At 44.3% G+C, this 23,231-nt stretch overlaps 1 protein-coding gene across 1 annotated transcript in view; it reads left to right on the forward strand.

Moving 5' to 3' along the window:
* The first annotated feature begins 9,532 nt into the window (after positions 1-9,532).
* Positions 9,533-23,231, forward strand: part of LOC311232099 (uncharacterized protein) — a 39,874-nt gene continuing 26,175 nt past the window's right edge. Inside the window, exons 1-2 of the mRNA XM_084318786.1 lie at positions 9,533-9,591; positions 21,371-21,484. Of these exons, the coding sequence (XP_084174912.1) occupies positions 9,546-9,591; positions 21,371-21,484 (160 nt within the window). The 5' untranslated portion in view covers positions 9,533-9,545. The remainder of the gene's footprint in view (positions 9,592-21,370; positions 21,485-23,231) is intronic.

Here is a 23,231-nt window from a genome sequence, read left to right on the forward strand (position 1 = left end):
CAACTCGCAACGTTGCTCCCAAATAATATTTCCAACTCGCAACGGCCAAATTAAGGGGCAATTTGCGACGAGATCGTCGCAGTGTACAGCCCTGCCCTTCGGGGTCCATACCTTGATCGCTACCACATACCTCTTGGTATCGACTTTGACTGCCATCTTCCCAACACCGTACACGACCAGTGTGATTGGCTCGCCGGTCAGCCCGAGTCTCTTGGCGGCTCTGTGAGTGATATAGTTGGTGTCGGAGGCGAGGTCCATCAACGCTCCAACACAGTCTCCTCCTCTTGTTGTGACATCCATGAGCATCATGAGGACTGGGTATTCTTTCATGCCGCTTTTGTCCAACAGGCTCTTGCTGGCGCACACTTTGGAGGTCGTTTTGTTCGTGAAGGCCTTTTTGAATGCTTCCATTTGGAGCGCAAACCCAGCGATGACTTCCTCCTGCTTCTCTGTCAGGCCTTGGGGTCCTCTCCTAGCTCGTGGCTCCTCGGTTGCTTCACTCCTCCCTTGCGTCTTGGGGCAGAGAAGGAAATGATGCTCGACAGGGCCGTCCTCTTCCACACACTCTTCCTCATGGCAGAAGAATCTCTCCCTGCACCCGCTGTCAACCCCGTGATAATCGAGACATTTGGCACACATCCCTGCCTTTTTCACCTGGGCTCTCTTCTCCGTCAATGAAGCCTTCTTGAAGGCCGGGCAGAAATAAAGTCTCCCTCCATGTGCTTTGTCTCCACACATGGTGCACGGGTCCCTCTGGGACTACCTCCTGACATCACTCACTGTTGTTCTGGTGAATGACTGTCTTTCACTACCTCTGTCGCTCAGCATCTCACGCTGGGTTGATCTATCGCCAGCGTGGGTGGTTCCGATCTCCAGCTGTGCTAGCCTCTCGAGGATCCTTTCCGGTCCTTTCAGGAATGACAAGAGCCTGTCGAAGTAGCTTCTGGGCGTGACGCCATTTGCGGGGTCACGCTCGTAGGAGATCCACTTCTCTCTCATGCCTATAGGCAGCTTCCTCTCTATGGCGGCGACAGTTAAGTGGTTCTTGATAACATCCTCCATTCCAAGGTCCTTCAGGTCATACAGTGCGGTTTCCACTGCCTGGACCAGGTCTATCATCGGCCTAGGCTGGCTGCTTCGCACTGCAGGCACTTCTTCCAGGTCCTTGAGGATCAGGCTTGCGGTCACGCTCCTGTCCCCAAAGCGGTTGTCTAGGAGCCTGAAGATGTCATCCGCGGTTCTGCAGCGATCCAGCCCAAGCTTCTTCCTCAGTGGCTCTTCCACACTGTCCAGTAGGTGATACAGTTTACACACTGGTAAACCTGAGGGTTCTGCCGGCGCCTGGAGGTCCTCCCAGTTATCCCGCCAGCGCCAATAGGTCCTTCTGTCCCCACAGAATTTGGGTAGATTGATGGCGGCGAGCTTGATCCTAGGTCGGGCCCCCTGGTGGTCTCTGTGGTGAACGAGACCTTCCTGCGTTGCGCCCTCATCACCTGGTGGCGTGGCGCGGTCACCTCGTGACTGAGGCGTGTCTGTGGGGTTGGCATGAATATAGATGGTAACTGATGAACTGAAACGGGGTTCCCTGCTGGGTTGTCTTACCCGTGGGGGTGAGTGCCTTCCAACATGATGGAGAGGCTCACTTCCTGCGGTCCCTACTCCATACTGGAGATGGACGGCGTTGGAGGCCTCCTCATGGCTGCCGGGAGGCAAGGGAGGGCTTCCATAAGCGCCCTCTGCTTGACCGCTGTTACACTGGGGAGGTGAATGGGCATGAGCGACCGCACCTTTATCGTCGGCGGACGGGGAGGGGTCAGCTTCAGTGGCATGTTGAGGAGCGTCCCTGGCGACGCCGGGTGGGCTGGTCACGTCGCCATCCCTTTCAACGTTGTGTACCTTTTCCTCCTCGTCGTCCAGCTCAACACCGCCCTTTCCTCCAGGCTCTAGGAGGGTCGACCACCTGTCCATCAGTGCTGCTCTTTCCTCGTCTAGGTGCCTGTACCGCTTCCCCAATTCAGCTATGTTGGGAGTTGGAAGAAAGTATCTCCACTCTCTCACCATCTGTTCGAAGGCGTTGAGTCTCCTCTCCAATTTGTTCCCCTCCAACGCTCTTTTGTCTTTGGGTGCCCATTGGGTGCTGAGTCTCTTTGTCTCTTCCAAGGCCTACTTGAACTCCACTTCAAGGGGGCCTAACTCTGGCTGAACGAAGTGGGACCATACCTCCGAGAAGATCTTCTTCTCCAGTGCCGCTTTCCTCTGCTTGCTCGCGTCTTTCTTTGCTGTGGCGTCGGCTATCACGGTAGCATGTGCGGCTCCGTCGGCCTCCTCCAATGCTCCAACATAGTCTCCCGTCGTGTCAACGAGCTTAGCAAACTCTACTTGAAGAGCTTTCTTGTCGTTGACCAGCTCCGCTGGCGATGCGGTGTCAACATTGTCAGCTACCTGGTTGGCTCTCCTTGTGAAAGCTGTCTGCGCCGCAGTACGCCTCTTCTTTAGCTCTTCCACATCTACACCCTCCATCTTGTCCCAGTCAGCCGTTGCCCCAACTGGAGCTCCTTTTGCGGCTGAGTCACTGGTCACAGGCAGTAGTAAACAATGGGGTTAACAGTCAGAAGCACAGTTGTACAGTTGGCGTGTAGCAGTGTGATTACAATGACACTGTTCCCAGCAGGGGATAATGACGGGACCGTATAGTGCAGGGCTATTCAACTAAATTGTTCAGGGGGCCACATTGTCAGAAACCCAAGGGGCCAGGGGCCGGACTGCCACGGCGCCTCCCCGTGCTATGAATATATGTACACTTGACACAACACGCAACCACATTTTCACAACTTTTATTTAACTACATTGCAAAAGTAGTATGCTTTTCAAAAAAAGTGCTTCATTTATGTGCCACATCTGCAACATCTCCTGCAGAAAGTGCTTCATTTATGACTGTGCAACAACTGCAACATCTCCTCTTCAACATTTCAATATAAAAATAAAATAAAAAACAAACAAGTGCATGATGTGCATCTGAACATTCTAACATCAACACTTGAACAAAAAAACACATTTATAGTGCAGCTGAGCTTATGAAAAAGTGCTTCATGTCTGTGCAACAACAGCAAATCACAGCATCTTATTAGCACTTATTGTCCACTCTTAACTCTCAAACATCAGGGGGGTGGGGGGCAGACGGGATAGCCTACATACACACATCTAATGAGAGCGATTGCACTTCTTTGACTGGGCAATGGCAGAGAAAGAGGGTTCATAGGAAGTGAGGGCTACCCGCAAACAGTGATGCAAATGCTCAAATGCCAGCGTTTTTATTTTGGGGAATGTCTTGACATGAATACACTTTATCCAAAATGTTGTGGTGGATTCATTCTCAAGTGCCTGCTTCAGAGCAGATGATGCTTGCATGTCAATTATTTCAAGTTGCAGGAGACCTTCATCAATGTGAAGTGATGCAAGGAACTCTTGTCCTTTTGTGGAAATAGCAGCTACATTGGCAAATGGGTTGCTCACAAAATGCATCAATTCTCTGGACATGTCAAATTCATCAAATCGACTTGCAAAGTTTTCCCTCAATTTATCAATGAAATCTGTCATTAATTGAGTGACTCAATTGAATTTGGCTCAATTGTGCGTGTTAACGTTGACATGAAAAAAAAATTAATTTTTATTTTATTTTTATTATCATGTAATCTTTGGCGGGCCGGTCAGAATCATCCCGCGGGCCGGATCTGGCCCGCGGGCCGCCATTTGAATAGCCCTGGTATAGTGGGTCAACGTAGCTTCGCTTCACTCACTTGAAACCTGGTAATGACCACAATGTGAGTGAGCAAGTAGGATAGAGTTGGTGAGCACCGTTACAGCTTTTGGTTAATTCATTAATAGTACAGTTCACGACGTGAAGAGCAATTTGAAAACGGTCGGATGAAACGTAGTTACTTTAGGTCAGTTCATCAATAGTAACGTTCACGGCGTTTGGAGCAACAATATAATAGCAAGGTTCAACACAGCCAAGGCATAGGTGTGTCAATGATAATGTTCACAGCGTTTTGGAGCAACAACGTAATTGCTTGGTTCAACACAGCCAAGGCATAGGTGTGTCCATGATAATGTTCACAGCGTTTGGAGCAATAATATAATTGCTAGGTTCAACACAGCCAAGGCATAGGTGTGTCAATGATAATGTTCACTTAGCTAGCATTGGATGGCTAGCAGTGTTAGCATTGGTTGGCTAACAGCATTAGCATTGGTTAGCTAGCAGTGTTAGCATTGGTTGGCTAACAGCATTAGCATTGGTTGGCTAGCAGTGTTAGCATTGGTTGGCTAACAGCATTAGCATTGGTTGGCTAGCAGTGTTAGCATTGGTTGGCTAACAGCATTAGCATTGGTTGGTTAATGGCTAGCAGCGTTAGCATTTGGTTGGCTAACAGCGTTAGCATTTGTTGGCTAGCAGTGTTATCATTTGGATGGCTAGCGGTCTTAGCAGATAGCACTTTGGATGGCTAGCGGTGTTAGCAGTTAGCATTGGATGGAATTCGGCGACTCCACCACTTCAAGCAGTCAGCATGTGGGCGGAATACGACGATTCCAACCCAGTAAGCAGTCAACATCAACGTTATCACTTCCCTTGAGCTGACTGCGTCCTCTCGATGTGCCCCGTCGTGTGTATCCACTCCGTCCTGGTTCCACCTTGACGCTGAGATGGTATCTCACGCGGGCACTTGCTTCTGCGTTCCGTCAGTCCCGTCTCATAGCGGGGCGCGTACGGTAAATAATTGTCCAATTATCTAGCGGTCTCAGTCAATGAGTCAACTAAATGTCCCCATTGGAAGGGTGTAGGCGAACGACTTATAAATTGAACCAAAAGAAACAATTCGGACTTTGCAAGAATGTTCATTTATTGGGACTCCATGTCCAAACATTCTGTTATTTGGATAACTGTCATGCCATCATCACCAGGTGGTCAATCAAGCAAGCGGTTAGCTGGTAGCAGCTTAAGTCTGTAGATAGTAGTACTTGTTTAGCAGTTAGCCAGCAGTAGTAGCATTTAGCCAGTAGTAGTAGCATTTAGCCAGTAGTAGTATCACTTAGCCAGCAGAGTCGATACAGTCAGTAGCATTTAGCATCGGTCAGTAGTCAGATTATTTACCTATACAAAGGAAAGGAAATAAACGGCATCAATTAGTAACTAGATATATGAATCAAAGGATAAATGCGGATATTAACGGCGCATACAATGCAACGTACCGTTGGCCAGTCCGAGTTCGCCCACAGGGCTTTTCACCTTACAGCCTATGGTCAAGAGTGTCTCTTAAATAGTGCCTCACACAGACGCTGATTCAGTCTCACCTGTCCACATCTCAGTCCCCTGGCGTCCTACAGTTGCAGTAAACGCCCACTAGGTGGCACCAGATGATAAATAATACTTGTATAATAAGTGCCCCTATAATAATGATAATAATAATAATATCTCTGTAGGAAAGGCGCTGGATAATTCTCCAATAGTGGCACAGAGGCTAGCAAACCACCTAGAAAAGAATAGTTTAATAGATACCATACTGCAGAAAGCACACAAGTATGATATGGTGCCAGATTCACCCAAGATGGAGAAAAGAGATTAGCAGGTGAAATGAATGAATGAAGGAGGAATCAGACCAGCAGGACCTCTGTAAATCAGAACAAGCCTTCCTACTGAAGATACTTTATTTCAGTGTTTCTCAACTGGTGGGTCATAGGGCCATTTTGAGTGGGTCGCGGATGTGTGTGTAATTTTAGTTTATTTTTTTGCACTACCTATCTTTGTGAAAGTGGCTTCTCAGCTCTGGTCCAGCTGAAGACAAAGCAGAGGAACAGATTGGACATTGAGCATGACCTCAGAGTTGCTTTGTCTACCATCACCTCAGACGTTGAGACTCAGCATCGACGGGGCACCGGTTGAGAGAGTGAACAGTTTCAAGTACCTCAGAGCCCACATATCCGAGGACTTGACATGGACCACACACATTGACAGTGTTGTGAAGAAGGCACGACAACGCCTCTACTTCCTCAGGCGCCTAAGGAAGTTCCAAGTCAGTCAGAAGATCCTTAGGAACTTCTACTCATGTACAATAGAGAGCGTCCTGACTGGCAACATCACCTCCTGGTTTGGGAATAGCACTGCACAAGACCGTAGCAGACTACAAAGAGTGACACGTTCAGCCGAACGCACAATTGGAGGGGGGCTTCCCACCCTCCAGAACATTTACAACAAGCGGTGCAGGGGGAAGGCTAAGAGAATTATTAAGGACTCAAGCCACCCGAACAACTGCCTCTTTGAACTGCTGCGGTCAGGCAAGCGATACCGGAGTCTTAAGGCGAGCACAGAAAGACTCAGAAGAAGCTTCTATCCCCAGGCTATCGGGCTGCTAAACGAACAATAAACACTATGCAACAACCATCAAATGCACACAGCACACACACCCACACGCACACACTCACTTAAACCACACAAACACACTTTATATTTATTGATAAAGGATTTGCACTACAACTCGTACACCCACTGGAAATTGTACCTAAATTGCACCTCATCCCATTTCTGCCTTGCACTATATAGTATTGTATTAGTACACTGCACAGTATTGTATATTATATGGTAACTCAGTTACGTCTATTCTGCATCGAACATTGTACATATGTCTATACTGAACACTGTGACCTAATTTTTTTTACTTCTAATTTACATGCTATACTATGTTATTTTATTTCATACTTATCTTGTCTTGCACAGTCTCTGGAGCGTAACAGTAAGAAGCATTTTGTATAAAAGTATTCTGTACTTCTGTATGACAACTATTAAAGAAACTTGAGACTCTTGTCTTTGACTTTGAGACTCTTGTCTTTGACTTTGAGACTCCTCTCTGGTAAACAAGAATACCCTGAAGACTCTGGCAGGAGCACTCATTCAAGGGTACTACGACTATGCTTGCACCTCATGGTACCAAAGCACCTCAAAGGCGCTAAAAACAAGATTACAAACATCACAAAACAAACTGGTCAGACTTCTACTTGACCTTACCCCTAGAACCCACCTCACCCCTGCCCACTTTGACAACCTAGGATGGCTTAGAGTAGACGACAGAGTACAGCAACTTGCAATGGGCCTGGTCTACAAGATACACTATACGACTAAGGTACCCATGTACATGTCAAAATACTTCCCAAAGGTCAGTGAATACCACGACCACAACACCAGAGGAAGCTCAACAAATCATGTTAAACCCAGATTCGGCTCAAACAAGGGACTAAACACGTTTCGCAATTATGCCACATCAATGTGGAATGCCCTACCCAAAGCTGTAAAGGAATGTGAATCACTACCCACTTTCAAAAACACTCTCAAAGAACACCTACGGGAGGCTGCAATTCGAAACTGGCCACCGTAAATGTCCAAACCCCCCACCCCCTCCTAATAGACAGTCTCCTCCCCACCGCATGTATATATTCTCTCCCCGCCATATGTATATTTCTCTCCCACCTACCCCCTCCAAATGTACAGTCTCCTCCCCACCGTTTGTATATTTCTCTCCCACCAACCCCCTCCTAATGTACAGTCCCCTCCCCATCATATGTATATACTCTGTCAGGATATATGGGTAACAGTACTGCATATTTGAATATCTTATATGTCACAAATGTAACAGTACTAAATACCTGTATGTCCCTATGCCATAAATGTCATGTATGTTGAGTGTCATAAATGTTATGATGAATTGAAAATGGGGGACCCTGATGTAAACAAGACAAACGTCTTTCTCTGGTTTGCATCCCCTTAACAATTGTGTGTATTGAGCCATACTGTATTTTACCCATACTGTATTTTACCCATTCTGCAATCTGTTAAATAAAGTTTCATTCATTCATTCATTCATTTTCAGGAGCAAACAACATCCCCAGTTATCCCATTAGTTCCCTGGGAAGAAGTCTGCTAAGAAGGATATATTATTTATTATTATTATTATTTTATTTCATTGTGTTTTTAGCCCGAGTTGCACTTTTGTTGCAACCCCAGTTATCTCTTTAGTTCCCCCAAACTTAATGTAGGTCTGTTATGTTAAGCTAAGAAGTCTGCTAAGAAGCATTATTATTATTATTATTATTATTATTATTATTATTATTATTATTATTATTATTATTATTATTATTATTATTATTATTATTTTATTTCATTGGGTTTTTAGCCCTAGTTGCACTTTTGTTGCAACCCCATTTATCCCATTAGTTCCCCCAAACTTAGGTATGTTATGTTAAGCTAAGAAGTCTGCTAAGAAGCATATATTATTTATTATTATTTTATTTCATTGGGTTTTTAGCCCTAGTTGCAACCCCAGTTATACCATTAGTTCCCCCAAACTTAGGTCTGTTATGTTAAGCTAAGAAATCTGCTAAGAAGCATATGTTATTTTAGCCCTAGTTGCACTTTTGTTGCACTTTTTTGTGTTTATTTCATATTTTAACAGTGCATGAAAGATTGTGTATTACTGCAACACTTTTTTTTTAATAAATCATAGTGGTTAAAAAATGTGGGTCGCGACTTAATAACTAAGGAAAATGTTGGGTCCCGACTCCCGAGACTAGACCAGTTGAGAACCACTGCTTTAGTTTACTCTCCAGACCCAGACGTAAATAAAGACTAGTATGTTGAGTTGTGTTTCCCTCTGTCCCAGATCCACCCAGAGACCTACTGATTATTAAAGAAGAAGATCAGGACGCGCTAGAGCCGCCCAAGGAGACTTCCTTTGAGATGAAGGAGGAGCCCACAGACCACCAGGATATCAGTATGTTGTTTCTTTCTCTTATCTTGATTTAGTCTTCTCCTTCCTCTGCTCCAACATGTTTGTATGTCTCGGTCTTTGTCGCCATTGCTTTCTCTCCTCTCATTCTTTAATTTGATCAAACTCTTGTTCACATTCAGCCTAACTCTTTGGAGCACTTTATTCTGGTATCTCTTTTATAAATGGAACACCTTTGTCCTGGTTCCCTGCTGGATTGAATAGCAACCAGGAGAACTAAGCTGATGGAAGGGATCCCAACTGTGATGTATTAAGCCTTAGCTAAAGGGGTCAGTGTTCTTGTTTAACTTAAATAAATGTAATTGAGGAAAAGGACGTATATGTTTGATAAATAAAGTTCAGTATAGAAATATAATAATTTGTCAAATAAGACCGTAAATACTGGAGTATTTCCTTAGTTGCTGTCTCCCTCTGCTCCAGATCTACTTCCAACTTCCTATCAATCATGAAAGAAGAGGCTCAGGACTCAATTACATCCTGTATTAGATTTTGTATAAAGATAAAAAAAAAAAGTGACAAATCTGTAATTACAGAAGAAATCAGAAAGTGGGCAAATACTTTTTCATGCCACTGTAAATACTTTTTCCTGGCACTGTAAATACTTTTTCATGGCACTAAGTACTTTTTCTGTCTCCCTCTGTTCCAGATCCACCCAGTGACCTACTGATTATTAAAATAGAGGAGGTTCAGGACACGCTAGACCCACCCACGGATATGTCCACTGGGCTGAAGGAGGAGCTCACAGACCACCAGGAGACCAGTATGTTACTTTTATTTTTCTTGTCATCTTTCTTTCTTTTTCTTGGACATGTTTTTAAGTCTCTAGATGTGAGGTTAAGAATTTACCTATGCGAATTCTTAAAAATGAATATTTTTTGTCTGCCCCAGCCCGGCCCAAGCCTGTAGCATTCCCTAGCCTACTCTAGCCCGCAAAGTTAAGCAATTATTCTGGTATCTCTTTTATAAATGGAACACCTTTGTCCTGGTTCCCTGCTGGATTGAATAGCAACCAGGAGAACTAAGCTGATAGAAGGGATCCCAACTGTGATGTATTAAGCCTTAGCTAAAGGGGTCAGTGGTAGGGCTGGGAGATTAATGGATTTGATCAATTAATTCGAATTCATGATTAATGACTATTTAATAAAAATAATTTTTTCTTTTTCAAGAGTCGCCTTTTATTTGACAAGAAGTGATGTTTGGTGAAGTTAGATTTGCACTTTATTAATCCCAATAGGGAAATTCATTCTTGTTTGATGATCAAGAGGCACCTTTTATTTGTTTTAAGTGAAGTTTGATGAAAGTTATTGCACTATTAATCCCAATAGGGACATTCATCTTTGTTTGATCAAGAGTAACTAGGACTGGGCGATGTGGCCTAAAAATAAAATCTCAGATTTCTTCACACCACATCCGATTTACGATTTGAATCGATTGTTTTCTCTTAACACTGTCCCGGCCAACCACGTATACGTTATTGGGATCCGCCCGTTGGAGGCCAACCACGTATATATACGTTATTGACTCGTTTTGGATTTTATACCATTTTAATATCCTACTCAATGTCACGGAGCTGTATGTTGGCTGGAAAATGCCTGTTGGGATTCAGAAAGTGCAGTACCGGCCAGATCCTGGTAGTGGCGCTGTCTCAATAATGCAGTGTTCCCTGTTGCAGACCGGGTGTAACTTTTTTTTCATCCCGGGTTAATCTTTCTGTTAGCCTGAAGCTATGGCTTCAGCCGATCGCCTGGAATACTTATTGCGACGCCGAATACAGTATGCAGTAAAGGAATATAGCATCAGCCAATGGACATATCGATCTACCAGATGGCGATCAATAACTGGGAAATTATTTTTGGAATCCAACCGGCCACAGGTAAGATCGATTTGATGTCAATTTTTGCCTGATCTGGCCTTGTTCTTATAGTCAACCCTCTCATCAGCGTATGTTGTTGTAATAACGAATGCCGTTATTGGTAATCAATAATCAGAAACGACTTCCCCCTTTTCATGCATTCATGGTGGACCATGATACCGATCATATGCATTTTGATTTTTAACTCTAGCTTGTGTAGGGCCGAAACGCCATTAACGTTTTTAGCTTAGCGCCCTATAACTAGCTTTGCAGAAATTACCCTAGACCAGGGGTTCCCAAACTTTTTCAGCTCGAGACCCAAAAGAGAATTTTGGTGTTTCCCCGGGACCCAAACTTACAAAAATACATCATGAATTGCCATAACATACATTTATAGGGCGGCCGGGTAGTGCAGCGTACTAAGCGTCTGTCTACCACCACAGAGACAGTGGGATCGAATCCAGCTGTGGTGCTTCCGGGTTGGCCGACCGTCCATACTAACACAATTGGCAGTGTTAGCGGGTGGGAAACCCGGCGAGGGTGGGTGCTGGTCGTTGTAAACAGAGACTCCTACAGTTCGGTCGGGGCGCCTGCACAGCAAGGGAAGGATCTAGGAGAGGTAGTGTGACCTTCCACACGTTACACTCTCCCAGTGAGAGTCCGCACTGCCAGGTGAAAAGAAGCGGTGGGCTGGGTACACATGTGTCGGAGGAAGCATGTGATAGTCTCCGCCCCCTCCCGGACGCGTCAACATGTTAGGCATCCGACTTGCGCTAATCCCCCCTCTTTTAACATCGACGGTTAGCTCAACTCGTTCGCCGCCTTGCTGTCGAACCTGCGGTGCGTTGGTGACAAGTTCGAATCACTTCAATTTATTTTTTTTGTTTTTTAACATGCATTCTTTCGCCGGTTAAGTTTAGGCATTGTTTCGGAGTTGGTTAAGGTTAGGGTGAAGTTTAGGCATTGTTTCGGAGTTGGTTAAGGTTAGGGTTAAGTTTAGGCATTGTTTCGGAGTTGGTTAAGGTTAGTTTGTCGCAGAGCATGGCAATAGAATGCAGCCTATTTCCGCACTGCCGCTCTCTCGCGCTGCCGCGGTCACATGGGCGTCGTGGCCAATCAGAGAAACGCTGAACGCAAGTTGGTTGCCTAAAATGTTGACGCCTCCCGGACCGACGGTAGGGGGTAGAGTGCGCAACGACTAGGAAGGGGATTGGGAATTGGCATGACAACTAACATTGGGATGAGAGACAAAACAGAAAAAGAAGCGGGGAAAAGATCATTAAAAAAATATATACATAAATCCTCAAATATAGGACGGGGCTTCTATTTACCTCAGCTGCAAAGAGCACCAGGCCTTTATTAGAGAGAGGCTTATATAAGAGGCAGGCCTTAATTTCTAAAAATGACACTCATGGACATAATCCCTTCATTTTCAGACTTTGATTGCATTATTATTATTATTATTATTATTATTATTATTATTATTATTATTATTATTATTATTATTATTATTATTATTATTATTATTATTATTATTTAAATCTTTTAATACGTACATTGTCTGTCTACATTTATTTAGACTAGCATTGGTATTTAAATATTGAGTGCAGTTGAGTAATTGTGGGATTAATGTAATTCACACTGAAGTTGGAACTGTCTATACTAGGTGGTGGGGTCTGGGGACGGTTTAGCGTGTGGTACCTTCTCGACTTCCTCAATCGAATCAACTTGTTGACATGCAGTAGCTTTAGCTACTAACGTTATCATAGCCATCATGGTCTGTAATGTGTCAACTGGCCTGTGTTTGTCTAAATGCATCAACACCCCCGTCCATTATAAGAGGCCCCTCCTTTATTGGAGGTCCCTCCTCTATTTCAGTGGTTCCCAAAGTTGGGGTCGCGACCCAAAAATGGGCCGCGAGCAGCCACGGGAGGGCCGCGAGATGATTTAATTTTTTTTTCAGGCCACTGAACTTAGAAGCAGGCCAGGACAGTGTTTTCTAGTTGTATTCTAAAATTCTATTCTAATGTATTCTAAAATGTGACTATATGGTTTTATATTAACTTAATAAATAAACAAAAACGAAAAATCTACTTATTTCAACAAACATTTCAAACTAAATAACAGATTATGCACATAAAATGCTGAAAACAATCGAAGCAACAATAGTATTTTAATGAGGCTATTATTATTATCATTATTATTTAGTTAGCCTTCTCATAAATAGCACATATAAATGAATAACTAACTTGAACTAACTTAATAGGATTGAAGTGATATTTGGCTTAAAAAATCGGTCGCCTGGCAAAAAAAATAAATAAAAAAAGCCTGACGATGTGCATTGGGCCGCGGCTCTCTGACGCCTTATTTTCTGGGTCCCGGCCTGAAAAGTTTGGGAACCCCTGCTCTATTTGAGGATTTACGGTAAACTACTGATAAAGAACACAACAAACCATGAATTTCAAATGTATATGAAATGTATTTATTTAATTATAAAAGTACATCACAGCAATAATCAGAGTGTAATGTTAAGTTGCTCACCACCTCATAACATATGTACATACAATTTTGTAATACTTTTAAAAACAAACCTGTTCTACTCTCCTTTCTATTTCTCACCCCTTTTTCATCTCTCCATTTCTTACCCCCTCCCTCCATCCCTCAACCTTAAACCCCAACATTGAGCAACATTCTGATTAATTTGTACTGACTTATTTAAAAATTATACTGACCTGACTTGCTAGAAGGGGTATAATATTTCATCTATGGCACAATGAAATCTAATGAGAGGTATGTGGCTGGTTGAAGTTTTCAACCAGCAGATCTATTCTGGGCTTGGTTTTTGAAAGTGCTATTATGAGGTCATGCTGAGCATTTAGTCTGTTTCTGTATTTGTTTTTCAGGTATGCTAGAGAAAACCCAGATTCACATAAGTATGTGGTGCCAAACTGAATCAACACATCTACAGCTTTAAGAAGATTTTTTTTTTTTTTTTACTTTTTCCCTTTTTTTTTAAAAAAATTTTGGCGACCCAATAAAAACGGGTCCGCAACCCATTTTGGGTCGCGACCCAGACTTTGGGAAACACTGCCCTAGACCATTGCGGTATAATGTTCATATTCACGACGCTATAAATGGGAACGTATTGATGAAACAATTATTTCTTTATGGCATATTGAAGGGAAGGTTTATACTGTCAATTGACAATGACAATGGACACATGGCAATAATATAAAATATAGATTTAGCTCTACAAACAACCTCACACACAGTGTAACGTTATGAAAGCTGGCCTTATAGAGTGATATTAGACGGCGCCCAATGGCCGCGAAAGTGTTAAACTAGAAACGCCAAGGAAATCATTCAAATAAGCTTTATTTTTATTTGACACAAAAAAATTATCAAACCAAGAGGATATTGGGATTGAAGTGCAAACCTAACTTTCACCAATATTCACTTGAAAAAATAAATAATAATAATAATAATAATCTATATATATATATATATATATATATATATATATATATATATATATAAAAGGTTACTCTTGATCAAACAAAGATGAATGTCCCTATTGGGATTAACACTTTGAGCGCCTAGAGGTCGCTGTTTATCTTGTGGTAAGAAGGCCAGCGCTTTATATAATAGGGGTGGGTGCAGTGTTTGCAGGGCTAAAAACTATATTAAATAGTATAGCTATGGATCTAATAAACATGTCGATTTGTCAGTGAGTTTCTTCTGGTCAACATGCAAAAAAACAGATAATTTTTTCATACATTTCCGTTATATTATCATACTGGCCAATCGCGTCTCGCTCTTCGCCATTATGAGATATCTCTTATCTCCTAGCACCTACTGTGCTCACGAACAAACAAATGCACTCGCATGCACGTGACCAGGCCACGCCCCCGCGTCCTACTATATGACGCCGGACATGGTCACACTCTACCTTCCTCTTTTTTGTTTCCAACACGGACATAGCAGTGCACTCCGTGAACTAGCTGTTATGAAACGCAGGGAGAAATTACACAATGTTTGGTATTCGCCGGAGGTTCACCAGCCCCTGGAATCTTCTCGGCACATCCTAACAGCGCATCGGGCCTGTCCTGGGGTTTCCTCATCTCGTGACAGCGGAACGAGGGACATCGCGCGACGGTTAGCAGTCGAGCTACGTCGCGCACAGGTAGGGCCTGCGTTAACAGGCATTGATACTAGCATGAGTGATACTGCTCGTTGTCCCCCGTGAGACAGCCGAGTTTATGTATTGGCGCGAGGGGCAGGATATTTGGGAAAACATGGTCGTCATGACTCTATCCTAGAGCGCGCGGCTAATGCTAATGCTACAATGCTAGGACGCTGTTCCTTTGTTCCCTGCCGAGGGATGTCTTTACTAAAAGGTCTTCCCTCCTCTTAACCGTGCATGCTGCCGGTCAATCGGTGTCTAATGTTGGGGGTTTAACGGGGGCTTGTTTACCATTTACATGGGTGGATGGGCTGAGGCTCAGGGCTGGTGTGCTTTTTGTGAATCTATGAATTGTGTGGACGGGACTGGTGTTTTTCTCTGGTCTGCATCCCCTTAACAATTGTGTGTAACTATGGGCTAGCCCATTCTGCAGTGTGTTAGTGGAGTTTTCGTTCATTTATTCATTTATATTGTCAGACAGGGAGAAGTGCGCTCCCCCCGTCTGCACCGGGCGGCGGTCGGGCTCTGGCTATGGGCGTTCTCCACATCCCCGGCAGGGAGAATGTGGGTGCAGGTGTGATATCGCGGGGCGGTCCTCACCCTGACGAGTGGCGACTACGTCCAGACATAGTCGGACAGGTCTGGGACTGATTCCGTGGCCATCCGGGATTCTGTACGCATTCCCCCCCTTACACCTGATAGCTCAGCTGTTCGGGCGGGTACGTCGGGAGCGCGGGATTTGGTCCTGATCGTGCCCGGCCGGGGCTCAGCTGTGTGGTCCCCGGCCCTGATTCAGCTCTTGGTGGCCCCGCCGTGGCCTGTTCCGTGGTCACTGCGGGCCCTCTTTCAGGCACGCAGAACTCTGTTCTGCCTCCTGTTCTGGGGCTGCCTCTAGGCTTGACTGCTGACAGTGTGAATCTGGTGGGGATGCGTCTTGACTATTCTGTGGTTAACGCTATCCGGTACGTGCACGCTCCGTCCTCTACCGCGGCTTATGCTGGGGAGTGGCGTATGGTCGAGTGTGGGGGCAGAACGTTGTTCAGCCACCCTCTCGTGGAACATTCCTGCTTGGCGCTCGGCGTCTCGAGCCTGTGGAACGTTCTCTGTCTCCGAGTGGGACCTCCAACTGGTCTTGGGCCGGTCGTCGGAGGCCCCGTTTGAGCCTCTTGAGCAGGCACCATTGGATCGGCTGTCTTGAAGACCGCGTTATTTTTGGCCATCACCTCCGCTTAGCACGTGGGTGAGCTGTGTGCTCTCTCGGTGCGGCCTGAGTGCCTGTCTATTCGGCCGATAGCGGTGTGACTCTGAGGCCTAGTCCAGTCTTCGTGCCAAAGAATGTCCAGAGCTCCGGGGATATTGTGGTTCAGGCGTTTGTCCGCCTCCTCACGCTAGTGAGTTGGAGGCGGGCCTTCACCTGTCGTGTCCTGTCCGTGCACTGGGGGTTTACCTCAGGACTCGGGCTCTCGGGGCTTCCGTTCAACTGTTTGTTTGTTACGGTGGCCCTTGCACTTGTCACATTGGTTGTGCGGGGGCATTGCCTTTTGTTGCACGTTGGCTGGACAGGTCCCCCCTCAGGCTGCTGCCCTGTTAGGGGGGGCCTCGGTGGAGGACATCTGTGCTGCGGCCTTCTGGTCCTCCCCGGGTCCCTTCGTTAGGTTTTACCTTGTGGATGTGACTGGGGGTTCTGTCTCCCAGGCGGTTCTGAGGTCTGGGACCTCTCCTGCGTCCCAACATTGGTGGGCTAGCAGGCTGTGTGGGTGTATGCCACAGGGTGCTGTGTCACACGTGGTCCCGCCTGTGCTGTGCGTTTTCAGGGGTGTCTGGTTCCCCCTATTTTCGCACTTTGTTGGAGTTGACTGCCTCCCCCCCTTCGTTAGGACGGGCGGGTGGACGGGACTCCCCTCCTCCCTGATTGGGGCTTACGGGCCCTCAGGGGGTACACTTGTCGGGCCAAGCGCCTGCTCTGCCCAATATCTCATAATGGCGAAGAACGAGACGCGATTGGCCAGTATGATAATATAACGAAAGGTTATCCTATAACCTAGTTATATGAATACTGGCTGAGCGTCTCACTCTTAGCGCCCTGAGGTCCCTTGGATGGGTTTTCAGTGTTGGAAACCTTTTCTGAGGAAGGTAGAGTGTAACCATGTCCGGTAGGCCTGCCGTGATAAGCAATAAATCTATTAATTGCTGCGATAATTCTCATTCCATGCTAACAACATTAGCTAAATAGCTAACAAACGAAATACAACGTATAGCATAGCTACAAGTACAACACAGAATAACGTTAATACAATTACATGCATCATTGTTTACAATGAACGGGTGGGGCTAGTCAAAGGACTGGACACGGGGACAAGTTAAACATGAATTAATTTATTATAACACTCCGGTAGTTTCGAGTCGTGCTGCAGTGCTTACGCACCACAGCTATTCTATTATATACTGCTTTGACGCTTCCTCCTCATCGTTGATTGCCTGTAGTAGCTGCATCTAACGTTAGTAGCTAACGTTAAAACTAACCTAAAGTTAGTTGTTCACCAACAATTTGTTTTATCATTAGCTCAAAAACAGAACCGGACGAGACAAGTTGTCGGCTCATAGGTTCTGCTTAGGATAATCACAACAATACTTCCGGTCCGGTCGGTGGGCTTCAAAATAAAAGTCTAAAACACCGGAAAAGACGGAGCGGTGGGCTTCAAAATAAAAGTTTTGGGAAATAAATTTCTCAAAAAAAATTCTCTAACCGGTCGGTCGCAATAATATCGCTTATCGCGATATTTTCGGGGGCAATTAATCGCCCAGCAAAATGTGTTATCGTGGCAGGCCTAAAGTCCGGCGTCATATAGTAGGACGCGTGGGTGTGGCCTGGTCACGTGCATGTGAGTGCATTTGTTTGTTCGTGAGCACAGTAGGTGCTAGGAGATGAGAGATATCTCATAATGGCGAAGAGCGAGACGCTCCTCCAGTATTCATATAACTAGGTTATAGGATAACCTTTCGTTTTATACCGTGGTGGATATGAGTATAGTTTTAGAGTGCTCCTGTCGAATCCCAATAAACCCAGCAAACGGCACTTCAATGCATTTCCTTAGAAATCGTGCTATTTGTCGCTTGATTTATGAATCGTTCTGAAATAAACACTAGATTATCTGTATTATATTTCATCATGCATGCACGGAAGCGGGGGAGGAAAAGTCGCCCCTCCGTGCTTTGGTCGGCGCCAACGGCACGCACACACACACAGACACGTTGTGATTGTTATGAAAAAAACATCGGATTAACCCAAGATTGGTAACATAGAGTCCTTACCTCACATCTGATGTACTGCAAAAAGAATAATCCAATTCCTGATCACTATTCCAAATATTGATCGGTCGTCTTTCCAACGTTTCTTAACCGCTCCCCTTGCCCAAGAAGGAAAACCTGGACCGGACTTCTTAGATCACTGCACAGCCCCAGCCAGAGGGATGCCAATGATGTGCAATACCGGTCGCAAGGCGTTAGGCGGCGGTATTGGCCGCTTGCAATCTCAGAGCCATTCCCAATGATAACATCAGGCTGGATGGATGAATTATGAATGGATATAGCGAACAAAAGAAATAACGATTAAAACCCGACTTTTCTCATCATTGGCGCTCAAACGATGGTGAGTTAACCCGACTTATCTTGGGTCTGGCGTCCAATGTGTCAATAGTGCAATAACTTGCTTTTTCACCAAACTTCACTTAAAACAAATAAAAGGTGCCTCTTGATCATCAAACAAGAATGAATTTAATAATAAAGTGCAAATCTAACTCTCACCAAACATCACTTTTTGTAAAATATAAGGTGACTCAAAAAGAAAAAAGAATACGTTTTTTTTTGTGGAAAATCGATTTTTTTAAATCGTCCTAAATCATGAATTTGCATTAATCGATAAAATGTATTAATCGCCCAGCCCTACTTTTATATATATATATATTATATTTTTTTAAGTGAAGATTGGTGAAAGTTAGGTTTGCACTTCAATCCCAATGGGGAAATTCATCTTGGTTCGATAATTTTTGTGTCAAATAAAAACAAAGCTTATTTGAATGATTTCCTTGGCGTTTCTAGGGGGACCCTGCTTTTCTTTATCATAAATCGATCAATAGAGACCATATTAGATCCCCAATTATCATATCATGGGGTATCATTGGAAAGCCACACGCATTGGCTACAACCCTGTGCAAATATTTTCGAGATTGCGAAATGATTGACGGAGCTAGAGCCCGGCGAGTCGGGGGTGGTAATGTGTACTTTTGCGTACGTTGGGGCACGCCTCACATATCGGCATGTAACTCGAGAACCGCTGAACGGATTTTGTCACCTGAAAGGGCAATCGACAGGCAACAAATAGGGCTTTAATTCTATCTATATATTGTATTAAAAGAAATGCACACCCGAGCCACTAGAGGTCGGCAAAGAATCGTCCACATGTAGGCCCTTTGATGTTAAGAGGTTAATGTTTAAAAAAAAAAATTGTAGCCAAGAGTAAAGACCATAACCCTATCAAAAACAGTAGTCAAAGTGTATATTTTCATTTTTACCGATGTTTTATATGATTTATCGGAAATAAGAATTTATCGGAAAAATGCTAATTATCGTAAAAACCGCAAGGAAATGACTAAATCCAGATTAAACCCTGCCATTGGAAAGAGGAGCATTTTCCCTATCCATAGATGTATGATTTGGCCATAATAAGGTCAAGGTCAAGTTCAAGGTCAAATATGTATTTATAATTAAAATCGATTATCATTAATTACTGTATCTACAAATCCTTCTGTTTAATCATCTTCCCACGGTTCATTTGCTTAGATTTTTTGTACACATGATCTCAATAAGGTGGTGAATGAGCTCAGTGAGCATTTTCTCGTGCCCCGCAGATTTAATATGATCAAAGATGCAAAAATCATAAATCATAATTTATATTCTCCTTTTCTTCATTACAATTTACTCGGCCTAGTAACAGACACAATATTTCTGACACTGGAAATACATAGAAGTGGAGAAATCTTCCATTTACTTAGGCATGTACCTTTAGGTGAAATACAGCCTACAGGTTAAGAGACGTTTTTTTATTAAAATCGTAAATCGGATGTTGTGTGAAAAAATCTGAGATAAAATTTTTAGGCCATATCTCCCAGCCCTAGTCAGTGGTCTTGTTTAACTTAAATAAATGTAATGGAGGAAAAGGACGTATGTTTGATTTAAAATAAAGTTCAGTATATAAATATAATAATTTGTAAAATAATACTGTAAATACTGGAGTATTTCCTTAGTTGCTTGCTGTCTCCCTCTGCCCCAGATCTACCTTCAACTTCCTATCAATCATGAAAGAAGAGGCTCAGGACTCAATTACATCCTGTATTAGATTTTGTATAAAGATGAAGAAAAAAAAACATAGTGTGACATATCTGTAATTTAGGGCTGTCCCCGACTAAGGATTTGGATGGTCGACTATGATTGGCAAAAATTTGTCGTTAGTCGACTATTGGTAAAAAAAAAAAAAAAAAGTATAATTAGAAAAAAATATTACTTTTTTTTGTATCATTCCATGTCTGAAGGAGTCGACTGAAGGCTTCTTGTCCTCTGCAAAAGCATGCAATTGGTCCACTGATGGATACATCTTGATATTTGTCTAGTCTAGTGCGTTCATTAGATGGGTGAAATCCTCTTTCAGTGCCTCTGTGCCTGTTTTCGTAGGCAGTTAGCCTCTGGTATGTGTGCCATTCGCGTTAGCCACGCTTCTAGGCCCCTTTTCTTTTGGAAAGTGATAAAAATAAATATTATAATTCTGTAATTTTATTTTTTATTTTTGTATTGATCTTTTCCCCCCTCCTTTTTCCTCCGATTTTCTCCCATCCCAATGTTAGTCGTTGTGCCAATTCCCAATCCCCTTCCTGGTCGCTGCGCACTTACCCCCCACAGTCGGTCTGGGAGAGTGGAGGCTATCACGTGCTTCCTCCGACACACGTCTAGCCAATCAACCGCTTTTTTTCACCTGGCAGCGCGGACTCTCACTGAGAGGGTGTAACGTGTGGAAGGATCACACTACCCCCCTTAGATCCTATCCAGGCTGAGCAGGCGCCCTGACCGAACTGTAGGAGTCGCTGTTTACAACGACCCGGACCCACCCCGCCAGCTTTCCCACCCTCTAATACAGCCAATTGTATTAGTGTGAACGGCCAGCCAAGCTGGTGACAACCCCGGAGCTGGGAGCTGGATTCGAACAGGCGAATCCAGCGTCTCCGTGGTTGGTGACAAACGCAATCTCCGCTACGCCACCTGACCGCCTTAATTCTGTAATTTTGTATATTTGACTAAGAGGTTGGCTAGTCGACTACGGCTCCTTTCGACCGATTAGTCGACTAATCGACTAATAGGGGTCAGCCCTACTGTAATTACAGAAGAAATCAGCTTAATCGGAATAATACTTTTTCATGGCACTGTAAATACTTTTTCTGTCTCCCTCTGTTCCAGATCCACCCAGTGACCTACTGATCATTAAAATAGAGGAGGTTCAGGACACGCTAGACCCACCCATGGATATGTCCACTGGGCTGAAGGAGGAGCCCACAGACCACCAGGAGACCAGTATGTTACTTTTACTTTTCTTGTCATCTTTCTTTCTTTCTTTTTCTTAGAGATCTTTTTAAGTCTCTAGATGTGAGATCTTTTTAAGTCTTTAGATGTGAGGTTAAGAATTAACCTATGCGAATTCTTAAAAATGAATATGATCATTTTTATTCTGTCACCTATTGATTAAGGCTGTAGGGTAGACGTCTGCCGGGGCCTGACATGTCTGCCCCAGCCCGGCCCAAGCCTGTAGCATTCAGGCCCGGCCCTACCCTAGCCAATTATTCGGCCCTAGCCCGACTTAAGCCTGAGGCCAATATTACAATGTGATGACAGACAACACACACACACGCTACCTACGTTACACACACAAATGCTACATTACGACAAAAAATGCACAATGCAATAACGACATAGCTTTGAAGGAAAAGAATGGCATCCACCGTTGATGGCTTCAGCGCTGTTCTCCTCTCCTCCAGCGTTCTCCCTGCACTGCTGAAATATCGCTCGCTCGAGCTGCTGTTTGCTTGTATACTCAACACATAGCACGCAAGTCTAGCTAGCAAAGGCAGCTTCTCCGTCTCCGACACGCACGCTCTCAGCGGTCTAGCTTGTTGCTTTGATGGAAACACGACGCGAGGGCCTGATTGTGTGTGCGCGCATGACTCGCATGTGTAAAATGAAGCGAGACAAATAAAAGGAGCCCGAGCCCTACCAGAACCCCATCTATGCATAAATAAATCGGCCCTGGCCCTAATCTGTCCATGGTGTCGGGCCCCTTCGGTCTTGCAGACCTCTATTGTAGGGTCCTTGTCTATACAACACAGGTATGTTGATTATATCACAGGTATAGTGATTATAGATAGTACCCCTCCTCTTCAAAATATCAGTCCAAAGCACATGCAGTATATATATTTTTTTAAACGTTAATCGTGGCAAAAAATAGTGGCGTTAAAAGAATTGTGCGTTATTTAACTTTGACAGCCTTAGTAGCAACACTTGTAAAACTGACAAACAAATTCCACAGTACAGTCTAGGGCTGTTCGATTACGACAATTCATAATCATGATAATTCTTATTGATATTGAAATCATGATTATTAAACACTATTACTTATTGATTTGAGAACATCACAGGGCTTGACACTTACTTTTAGACCCCATCGGTGGCTGGCATGCGTTAACACCCCATTATAGGAGGGGATGTAGATGGTACTGAGGCCAGCATGCTGGTCAGAGAGAAGAGCTGTGGGCAAAAGGCTAGAGTTAAATGATCTAGGGCAAATGAAAGGAAGGAATGGGAGACAGTTAACAGGGCTTTGAAAATGGTGTTAGGTGGAGTTAAAGGGGACCTGCATTGCTATTCCTAGCACTATTTGGGCAACTTTACACAATTCCTGTGAGTCTATGGAAGACATCTGTAAGGTTTATCATTGTTTTATATTTCTAATGGAGTACTCAAAAGCATCATTTTCCAGCCTCAAGATTTCAGCCTGATATTGGCTGGGGTCTGCCCATAAGCACTTTCAGTGGCAGTCATCCACAGAGTCTGCGACTGGTAGACAGAGAGAGATAGAGAGAGAGAGAGAGAGAGAGTGGGTGGGATAGAGAGAGAGGGGGGAGAGGGAAAGAGAGAGAGAGGGGGTGGGATAGAGAGAGAGAGGGGGGAGAGGGAGAGAGAGAGAGAGCCCCGGACTCAGCGGGACTGAGAATGAAACACTGTCTAAACAAGCACACGCAGATGCGGGCTCTCTCCTCTCTCTCTC

The sequence above is a fragment of the Notolepis coatsorum genome (genome assembly GCF_963971535.1).
Source record: "Notolepis coatsorum genome assembly, chromosome: 7".
In the NCBI taxonomy this organism is placed as follows: domain Eukaryota; kingdom Metazoa; phylum Chordata; class Actinopteri; order Aulopiformes; family Paralepididae; genus Notolepis; species Notolepis coatsorum.